General features: G+C 36.5%; 1 protein-coding gene across 3 annotated transcripts in view; it reads left to right on the top strand.

The window, feature by feature from the left end:
- Window positions 1-10879, top strand: part of LOC308393237 (uncharacterized protein) — a 71254-nt gene extending 60375 nt beyond the window's left edge. For all 3 annotated transcript variants that reach the window (XM_080876858.1, XM_080876859.1, XM_080876860.1), the window contains 16 exons: window positions 291-329; window positions 629-778; window positions 911-1078; window positions 1215-1453; window positions 1547-1599; window positions 3197-3318; window positions 3415-3627; window positions 4826-5029; window positions 5214-5345; window positions 5464-5657; window positions 6858-7034; window positions 7119-8492; window positions 8587-8628; window positions 9177-9227; window positions 9348-9414; window positions 9734-10879. In XM_080876858.1, coding sequence (XP_080732984.1) covers window positions 291-329; window positions 629-778; window positions 911-1078; window positions 1215-1453; window positions 1547-1599; window positions 3197-3318; window positions 3415-3627; window positions 4826-5029; window positions 5214-5345; window positions 5464-5657; window positions 6858-7034; window positions 7119-8492; window positions 8587-8628; window positions 9177-9227; window positions 9348-9414; window positions 9734-9792 — 3284 coding nt within the window. In that variant the 3' untranslated portion in view covers window positions 9793-10879. The remainder of the gene's footprint in view (window positions 1-290; window positions 330-628; window positions 779-910; window positions 1079-1214; window positions 1454-1546; window positions 1600-3196; window positions 3319-3414; window positions 3628-4825; window positions 5030-5213; window positions 5346-5463; window positions 5658-6857; window positions 7035-7118; window positions 8493-8586; window positions 8629-9176; window positions 9228-9347; window positions 9415-9733) is intronic.
- Window positions 10880-11247: the final 368 nt, after the last annotated feature.

An 11247-nucleotide genomic window follows, 5' to 3' on the forward strand; every position in this document is an offset into this window, starting at 1 on the left:
GTATAAATTTAAAATGCTTTTGTGTCAAAGCTCACACAGTGTTAATATCAGACCAAATCACTTCAACTGTCAATAAATATGTGTGTCAACATGTCTGCTCATATGTTGATTGAAAAGATTTTAAGTGTTCTGTTTCATGTCCATAAAGCAAACACTTGGGTTTAAGATATAATATGTAGTGTTGCAGCATGTACGTTAGATTCTCAGGCTGAGTGGGAAAAGAAAAAATATACAATTTTAAAAGTATGGTGAAACCTGAAGTGCTGCTTTTTTTTCTTCTTTTTTTACAGTCACAACACCATCAACAACAACACCTACATCAACAAATGGTATGATATTTGAAATGTACAATGCTCCAGATTATCACTTGCACTGTAAAATCTAAATAAATCGAATCTCTTTTGTTGTAACAATACAGCTATTTAAATTATCTAAAAATGAATCTGTTTGCCAAGTGACTCGTGTAACTGAGAGCTGGGGTAAATTTAATTGTAGATTGCTGCCAACAGGATTTTGACCATGTGGAAATTGTTTTTTTTTTTAAATGGGAGCTTGTTGTCAACATTTTATTGTGTACCATCATTGTGACAGGTTCATGTGATGCATTCACTCATTTTCTCCTTCACAGCACCAGTGGTCTTCTATATAGCAGTTGAATTGCACATCTCTGCAGCCATTGTGCCCCCAAATATCACTGTTGTACTCAGAGAAATTATGAAAAATGTCATCTCTCCTCAAATTGAGTCTTTAACAGTAAAAGACTTGAACTTCACCACATGTAAGGACTTGATCTTATTTATGTGATTTTTGCGCTATTTTTATATAGTGCTATATGAATGAGCTTTGTTTTGTCATTCTTTTAACTGTCTTGAAAAGGGTGTTTGGTGATTGTCTTAAATGTCTTTATCAGGGTGCTATCCAAACTCCACTGGAGGGCAGCAGTGTCAGTGTGAGGACCAGTTTGCTTGGTCATGTGACAAGTGTGACGTATATGGTGCATGCAGTAATGTCACCTCAGAAACCTGTGGGTGCATCAACAAGCTTCCTCCTGGTGGAGAAATTTGTGAACCAATCTCAAGTAAGAATTCAGTAAATAATTTTTATGTGACCTGAATATGATGTATTCAAATATATCTTTAATACATTTATTTCTGTTGGAATTCTCTGGTGTTAATTTCCTTCTTTTTTCTTGGATCTTAATTTATTCTCCACAGCTTTCAATCCATGTATAACACCAAATACAACTACATTACCATCAGTGACAACTACAACAATGCCAACACCAACAACAACAACAATGCCAAACACAACAACAACAACAACAACAACCACAACAACAACAACCACAACAACTACACCAATGACACAGACATTTGAAATAACTATGGATGTTGAATTCAAGGAAGAATACAATCAAGAAACCAATGACTTTCACAAAACTGTTAGCAACACCGTAAGTCTTTGCCTTTTTTTCTTTGTTATTTAGTTTTCTCTTTTTCTCCTTCTACTAATATTTATTCCCTGTTTTTGCCACTGTCTCAAACAGATCAGAGAAGAAGGACTGAATCAAGGAATACAAGCAAAATTAATTAAATTCCGGTAACTCACAGTGTCTTTTTTTATTACTACACAATTCCTAACAAGGTTTTTTCTTCACTCCTTTTATGGTATGGTTATTGAAACATTCCACTTGTTTTTGCAAAGTCCGTTCACAAAAACGGACTTTGCAAAAACGTTATGCAAAAGTGTTATGGGGGGAATATCATCATCCCCACCCTATGAGATTAGTTACCAACCTCCAAGAACAACTGATGTGTTGAAGGCACTGAATGAATTGAATTGAAGAAAGAAGTACACAAAAGAGTAAAGAAGTAGAACAACCTTTACATACCTGGGGCCTTAGAAACTGCCATTTTTTATTCCAAATGCACCCTGAGATAACTTCCTCCATTATGAGTAAAGTCACCCTATCCATCTTAACCATGTGTGGCACCACACACAAATGTGAGTTTTCTGCACAGTGAACTTAATCAAAACTAAATATCGGTCCAGGCTTGAAATAGGCAAATGAGAATGTGCCCAGGTTTAAAATCCTGGCAGCAAAAGCGAGAGCTTAGTTAGTAGGGAAGTTGATTAAAAGAGGGGGGAGAAAGTGAGCCCCTGCTACTCTATAGTTATTAAGACTTAAGATGAGATTTATTATCTGCAAAACTGGTTGAGACTGTTTAGTCAGGATGTGAAACACAAAAGGGGAAATTTAAATTCTTTCCCAATTCATTTAATTTTTCTGAGGTTAGCCACTTAATTTGAAGGACAAAATTTTCAAATTTTATTATTTTCTTTTGTTTTAAAATGGAGCCTTACTTTAAATAAGAATGTTGTGGAATCTAAACGCAACATGGGTCCCAGTGGTAATCACAGCACCCGGGGCAGTGATTCCTAAAATGGGGAAAAGGGTCCAGCAGATCCCAGGAAAAACATCTGACATCTATATCCAGAAGTGCGCAGTCCTAGCAACAGCAAAGATCCTGTGCATGGCCCTCAAGCTGCCAGGATCTGAGCTTGAAGGATAAAGACTGCTCGCAGGTCGAGTGAGGAATTTATATGTTCAGCATTTCAGGACCTAGAGAAGGCCTTTAACTGCAGTCCTCAGGGTGTTCTGTGGCCCATTGTTGGCCATTGTGGCTCATGAATATGGACCCATTGTTGCAAGATATCTGGCCTCACAAACAAATGGTTGGTTTGCATTGCCGGCAAGATGTCAAATTCATTCCTGGTGGGTTCTGGACTTTGCAAAAGCTGCAGTTTGTCAATCATTCTGTTTATTACTTTCATCACAATTAAGACATTACTGTAAACATTTCCATCTGTTAAGTTGTAAATTAATGTGACTGAGGGAAAACTCAACATGCAGTAAAACTGTCTCTACTGCTCATTCTAAAAACATATAATCTGGAAATAGTCTGACATTTAGCCTTTACCCAGTAGAGAAAAAAATAATTGTTAATTATTTGCAATTTACTGTAATTTATTTTTATTTTATTTTTTTCCCATAACTAAAGGCATTTAATGTTTTTGTTATTTGAGATTAAACTTGTTTGGCCTGTGTGAGTGAACACATAGCATGTGAGAACTTAAGAGTTGGCAACTCTTTTGTGGTTACATTCTTTTAAAGGAATTCTGTTCTCTGTTGCAGGAGTGGAAGTACCATTGCCCAATATCAAGTCAGTGGTCCCTCTTCTATTACACCAGACTTTCAGGCACTAAATTTAAAAATATCTAACAACCTGGCAAAATTATATCCTGTAATATTTGAGGGTAAGGTAGTTTTTTACATTTATGCTTTCAAATGTTGTGAATATCTGTTGGTACAGATAGTTGTTTAATAATTGTGCGACATTTTTGTCCTTAAAGCCTCGGGTCCCCTGACATTTTCGCCAAATGATGGATTTTATGAGGAAACAGTGACTGTAACATGTGGCCCTCCACCAGGGGATTTTGGCACTGTCTCAGCAGCAGAGTGGAGACGTAATACGGTGCTCATATCTGAAGATGGAGGACACAGAATTTCATTTAAGGATGGAAAATCAACCTTAACTGTGTCCGGGTTTATTAGCGCTGACGATGGTAAGAAATGGGTTGCTGCATTCAATAGGAATACATTTTAATAGAATTTGTTTAATTAAAATTTAAATTAAAGTTCTGCATCACAGTTTTCTCTTAGTACTCAGGCCAGAGCAACAGCAAAATTCTGATTGGCTGGGTAAAATTCATCTTACAGTGCAACGCAAGCATTATCAGTGCATCAATCAGTCTGACCCGCTTTTGAAAAGAACAAATTGCAGAGAAAGTTTCACCCAAAAATAATTATAGTGCAGTCTGTCTTAGTGTAGTAAATATATCAACACAATTATTTTATGTATTGAAGAGGTATCCAATGGTTGTGCCTAAGTCTCTCACAGAAAAGCTAATATATATATATACCATTTAAATACAGTGCAGAAGAATTCTGCCATGTTACTGAACCACCGCAATAAACTCTGATGAGAGCAAAATGTAGGGTGCGGAAGACTCTGTATACAGTATATATGTTCAGTGCAGATAGATATATAGTGTATAGGTATACATGTCATCCAAAAAATCCACAACACAGATCATACAAAAGAAATATGGTACAAAAGCCAAAAAAATGTTTTCCTTTGCTGAGCTGTTACACTTCATGTGAGCAGTATATGCATTTTAACCAGTGATTTAAGGACCACAATAGCATCTAAACAAAGGGACGTGACATTTATAGGTACACTAATATTCTGATATACAGTTTTTCCCAGTTTCTATGGCTCACTTCTCAAATAATAGTTTAGTGATGCAAAAGAGTACCGCCATTGGTTGGGGGCAGACAAACAGTTTCCCCTCTTGGGTTTGCAAGCACATTATAACGGGTGTGCAGTTTATAACAATTTGTGGCCAAACAGAGTATTAGGTTGTTGTTTTTTTTACTGTACTATTTTATTATTAATGAGCTGATATTCTACTTTTTAGTTCTGTGCAGTCCAGTTTCTTTTCCCTCACAATACATTGTAAAGAGTCCTTTCATTTTAATACAGAATGTAATATGTTCTGCTTTTAAGCATTTAAGCTATATTTTTAAACAATCGCAGTTGGTTATTCCCAGAAAAATTAGGGTTGGATTGCTAAAAAGTAAAGTTTCAGTGTATGAGGGCGGAAAACCAGGAGTATTCCAAAAATGTTATTGTTGTTGTTATTATAAATATTTTATACCTCTTTTGTTGGTTTAATTTGAAATTTTCACTTTTAATTACAGGAGTTTATGAATGTCGGCTCATGCGCACAGACGACAAAGCATTTTTTCGTCAGAAATCTGCAACATCATTCAGTCTGAAAACAAAACCCACAATCACAGTCTCACCAATCAGACAGTATGTGCAATGTTCTGGAGGAAGTGTGGCTCTGGAGTGCAGTGTGAATGATGGGTATGAGGTTCAGTTTCGGGACATTTCTGCAGCAGGTAAGCCTGACACAAAAACACAAAAATCAACAAAAGGCAAATCTGTTACTGAGAAACATTTTATATCACAGCATTTTTCACAAAAGCATATTTAATGCAATTAATATTATTTTGTAACTTTTCGGTCTTGCTATTGTTCTACTCTCTAGGATATTTTTAACTTACCTTTATTGTTGTTGTTTAGGCACTGGTACTTCCATTACCTATAATTATCCTACACCTCAAGGTTGTCAACAAGGGGAAAAGACAGTCATCTGTCAGTTAAAAAACCAACCTTCATATGCAAATACAATAACACTACAGTTATCCTCACAGAGTGAGTATTACTTAATACATTCAGATATTCACAAGTATGATCATGAACATGCATTCATACATACAAAATTAAAAATACATATTAAAACTGATGATGTATTTGTTCTCTCTCTGCATAGGTGCTTACTGTACAAATGACACATTTGGCCAAGGAGATATAGGTTACAAAGCTGCAGTGCCCTGTGATCCAAAATTTGTGGGACCAAACAAGGTGGGAGAAATAACTGCAGTGTGCAAGGAAAATAGGAAATTTGACGATGTTGAATACAACTGCATCCTGTTGCCAGTTCAGGAGCTGCTTGACCAGTCCCAGGTAACCTAGCGCTCTGGTTGTTTCCAACAACAGATAATGAATCATTGATTCAATTAAGGCAACACAATGCAAGTCAAATCAAATTACTTTTATTGTCACATCACAATACACTGGTACACTGGTACAGCACATGCGAGTGAAATTCTTGTGTGCAAGCTTCAAGCAACAGTCTTGTGCAAAATGCAAGAAACAAGAGAATTACAAGAATAGGAATATGAGAATTATAAGAATAAATATATGTACAACTATAATAATGTATGCACCTCATTAAGTGTGTGTGTGTGTGTGTGTGTGTGTGTGTGTGTGTGTGTGTGTGTGTGTGTGTGTGTGTGTGTGTGTACATATGTATAAAATACACAGAGGTCAGATGTAGTAATGGTCTGAGCCAAACCCTAATTTGACAACTGTGATGGAGTTGGTGGGAGGTATTGGCCTGTATTGAACTTATCTTAGATACCATCCTACTCCCCAACACCACCTAAAATGGGTACAGCATGCAACATCACAGAGGAAAGCACTGCCCACAACAGATTCATAGAGTATTATCCAACAGATGTTAAAAGACCTCATCTGCCTCAGAAAATAGAGAAAACTCTGGCCCTTCCTGTAAAGTGCAGTTGTGTTTTTAACCCACTCCACTTTATTGTCAGTGTTTTCTCTGAGGTATTTATGTTGTGGTGGTTTCATGGTCCTCCTAAAGTCCACAGTCAGCCACGAAATAGTAAAATCATATGGTCACTGGACACCTCTGCACATAGTGTGCCAGACACAGCCTGCAAAAGAGACATGGGCTCATCCTCCTGTAGGCCCACAGTCCTGTAGGAGGTACCATTGGGGGTCAGCTGCAATGGGTGTCGCACGTCAAATGGGAGCAGAGGCCCTGGCAGACTGATTCCCGGGTACCAAGACTAGCAAATAATTATGTGTAATAATAATTCTATATCAGTATATTGGCTGTATGTAATGAATGAATATCTGTACTGTTGATGCACAGTGGTCCTGTGTGTGTGGTCCAGTGTTCTCCTTAAAAAGGGAATGAGAAAAATGCATCAGAAGCCTCATATGTGATTTTAAAGCAAGTGCATCACTTATGCTTAAACCAGCAGGAAAACTAGAAGAAAGTAAAATAAGTAGAATATATAAAATTATTAAGTGGAGTTAACATGTAACATTGTTCTTTCCTCTGTTCAAATCTCACAGTTCTTGACTGCCGCTACATTGCCAGTATTTTTGGAAGAGCTCAAGAACGTCACTGTCAATTTTACTCAAGAAGTGATTACATCTCCTCCAAACATTAAAGCTATTGTGAGAATACTCAGCAATGTCGCCAACAAATCTTCATCCCTCGATATCTCAATTAGCAGAGATTCAATGGAGGTATGTTGATTAGATTGCAGACGTTTTCACATTCTGAACAGTTAATGTTTTTAATCTAAAATCATTCTTTTCTCTTTACTATAGAATGTCTTGATAACAGCAGGGGTTCTCACCATCAATGGAACAAAGCAAACATGGAACCTTCTGAATAACAATGACACCAAAAGCATCTCAAACAACACTGATGTTAAAAGTGTTAGCTCATCATTTTTGGACTCCCTTGAAATAATAACATCTCGTCTTGTCAGTGCAACTTTTGAGATTATGACAGGCTTTATTCAGTTAAACAGAACTACATTCACAGACACTTTCAATGCTGAATTTAATTCTTCAGTGACAATACAAATACCAGAGTCTAATGGAGATAACAAAACAATCACTATGATAGTATTTAACTCCTTAGATAACGTACTACCTGCAAGAGATGAGGCCAATTCCTCGTTTAAGTCCATAAACGGCAGGGTTGTACTTGTTCAGTCCAGTGGCCAAATCAATAATATCTCTTTCACATATAATATTTTAAATGGTACACTGGGAAACCCTGAATGTGTCTTCTGGAACTTCAGCCTCTTTGATGGTCTGGGAGGATGGGACGGCAAGGGCTGCGAGTTAGTGTTAAACATAAATGAAACAGAAACTGTCACCTGCAACTGCAACCACCTGACCTCATTCTCCATCCTCATGTCACCGAACAGTCCGAAGAAACTCTATTTGGACATTATAACCTACATTGGAGTTGGCATTTCAATGGGATCCTTGGTCATATGTCTCATCATTGAAGGCCTCATTTGGAGAAAAATAAGAAAGAATGAAACCTCTTACTTGCGTCATGTTGCCATTGTTAACATCGCCGTTTCCCTCCTGATTGCAAACATTTGGTTTATCATTGGAGCGGCCATTTCAGATGCAGAAGTTAAAAACCCCCCAGCATGCACTGCAGCTACCTTTTTTATCCATTTTTTCTACCTAGCCCTGTTCTTCTGGATGCTGGCCTCAGCTATGCTGCTGCTCTACCGTACAACTAATGTTTTTGGTGGGGGTTTGTCTAAAGCATCTATGCTGGCCATTGGATTTTTTCTAGGCTACGGAGCTCCTCTCATCATTGCAACAGTAACTATAGCTGCAACTGCACCTGACAACGGATACATTCGAGAAAATACCATATGCTGGCTCAACTGGGATAAGTCCAAAGCTCTGCTGGCATTTGTGATTCCTGCACTTTTAATAGTGGTGATAAACCTCATTATCCTGGTTGTGGTTTTGTACAAAATCATAAGGAGAAGGGTTGGAACAACTGCTGCACAAGCAGAGGAAAAGCACGTCTTAGTGGTTATTGCCAAAAGCTTGGCTGTGCTCACACCATTTTTTGGCATAACTTGGGGTTTGGGAGCTGGAATTATGGCTGATCCAAGAAATGAAGGAATCCATATTGCATTTGCATTCTTCAATTCGCTACAGGTACAAATTCATTTTTCCCCTATCTGTATACCATGATAGTAGCATCTTTAATCACTAAATCCTTGATAACTCATGTTACTCTGTTTTTAAAAAGGGTTTCTTTATTTTGGTATTTGGAACACTGCTGGACGGAAAGGTACGTACAGCTCAATTTTAGTGCAGGTTATTTCAAGGAAAAATAATAATTTATATATGAATGATGTTTACGAATGAATATATGATTATTCCTGAATTACTTAAAAATTAAAGGTAAATGATATCAATTTGGTTTAACAACCAAGTGTGTACTGGAAAGAAATGTAGTATTTGTCTCCTGATCTTTACTGACAAAAGACTATAAATTGTAATAATATTACACTAAAATCGTCCTTTGTCAAGTCAAACTTCCGCCTTTACATTTCTTGAGACTTCTTGGTTTCTCTGTAAGTCCATTCAAATGACTACTCAGACTTGAGGATGAAAGTAGGAGACAGGCCCACACTTCAATAACTAACAGTTACGTGTATGTGGTCGCATTCCACACAAGCACACAAAACAGCACAATGAACATCTTCACAGAAGTGCAAAAATACAAGATGGTTTGCTTGTAGTGTTTGGCTTGGCCACATGAATAAATTAAATTTTAAGAACAAATTTATGTGACTTCCATTTTAGTAATCTAACATTTGACATTTCATTTATCAGGTGCGGTCAGCAATAGCATCATGGTCACAATCCTCCAGAAGTAGGACAGGGGTAAGAACAGGTTTCCTAGTCATGGGCTTCATGTTCCTTGTTTTTTTCCTTTCTTATGAATCACCGATAATTTGCTTCTTGTTAATATTGTATGATTTATTTTTATTTTGTTTTTTTTAGAGCACAAGTGCTGGAAATTCAACATCAAGTGGACTTCGATTTCTAAGGAACTGGAGACGTGGAAGAGGTAAAGAACCATCAAGGAAATTAATCAATTAAGGTTCCATATAAAAATGAAGTGAAAACTGTGTGTTTTTAGGTGTGCTTGTACTTTGATCAGGCAGTCCAACCGGGAAAATAATAATTAGATGGGTGGCGCATCAACAGATACAAAATGTCATTTTTTAAACATTTTTATTCATACAATTATTTTAACTGCCACCGAAACTACAGCTTCCTGGTGTAGTACTGTTCCTACTGTTGTATTTTTTTTTTAAATTCATACAACACAGAATAACTGTTCTATTATTGTTTTGCTTTTTTTTTGTTTGTTTGGTTTTTTTTAGATGGCTACAACATGACCTCCAGTGCATCCAGTGATGTGCATTCAGCTAGCAACACGTAATCTATGCAGAAATCTGTGGTGATTCAGATAACCAACAAGAAGTCAGCCCCACTCTTACCTTTTTCCCTATTTGCAATAAATTAAACTTTGATGGGTTTTATTTATATCTTACATAATATTGAATCCTAGAAGAATCTGGCTTGATTTAAAAAACAAAAAAAAACCCAAAATAAATAAATATGTGATTGCTACACTAGTTTTTGAATGGCGTGATAAATGTTGGAATCATAATTATAATGTTTTAAATTTTTTATTCATCTTTGATTTTGATTTGAATGTATGATTATCACATGTCAAATAGTACATATTTGTAGTTACTAATACATTCTGAATGTATGTTTGAACTGTTTTAGAAGAAAAGTGTTAAGTTTACTTATTCTAAAGAGTGAGCAGATTTGATTTCTGATGTAAACATGAGTTAAACATTGCACTTGCAACATCAGTGCATCAGCGAATCTTGGTCGCTAAAAAAATATTTAACATTTTCTACATGTAGTCATTATAAGCTAATTTTAAATACCAAACAACCTTTGTTAAAGAAAGTTCTGGTGTTAACCACTTTATAAGCTTGGCTACCACTTAGTTGTAGAAGGAAATCTGTCTCTAAATCTTGCGGTATTAATTCCATCTGAATGTATTATAGTGCATGATCCCAAAATTAATCTCATGAAAATAATTAATTTAGCTTTAATAATATCATTAATTCTCACCAATCACTGGTATTTTTTTAAATTCTGTATATTTTATGCTGTATAATAATAATTTCTTACTTTTACATCTTACTTTTACCCAATCCTTTTTTTCTTTCCTGACCAAAAAATTGTTATACTAACTAGCACTTTCATGTTATAGTCACTCTCTTCTGGCTTCTCAAAATAAACTAAATATGCTTTTATCTTTTTTTGCGCACTTATTGTTGTATATTCTTGCATAATTTTGCCATGCTTTAACACCTGACACTCGGACCGGCGGCCGCCTCGGGTCTCTCCTCCTCCCCTTTCCCTCATCCACCTGCTGGCCTCCAACACTTGCTAATGTTACTGAATCTGTGGAAGCTCCGCGATAGCCACCACACAAAGTAACGAATAACGACCTTCTCTAAATCCCAGTAACGATTAATGTGTTCCTGATTTTGGCATAATAACTAGTTACTGTGCTCGTTACCACAATAATAACGTAGTTACTGTAACCTGTTACTTAATAAAGCGTTAGTCCCAACACTGACAGTAAAGCAGTCGTTTCCATTTAATTATATGTCATTTGTGATATTTGGGTTTTCTACACACATGGAGCAACACAACGTTGAAGTCACTATCAGTTCCTGGGGAGGAGTAGGTAACAAAGCCAGGTGGTGTCCCTGTGAAGGTGTCCAGTGTTGGGAAGGTTACTTTTAAAATGTATTCCATTACAGAATACAGAATACATGCCCCAAAATGTATTCTGTAACGTATTCTG

This window comes from Rhamphochromis sp. 'chilingali' (genome assembly GCF_963969265.1).
Source record: "Rhamphochromis sp. 'chilingali' genome assembly, chromosome: 1".
Classification (NCBI taxonomy): domain Eukaryota; kingdom Metazoa; phylum Chordata; class Actinopteri; order Cichliformes; family Cichlidae; genus Rhamphochromis; species Rhamphochromis sp. 'chilingali'.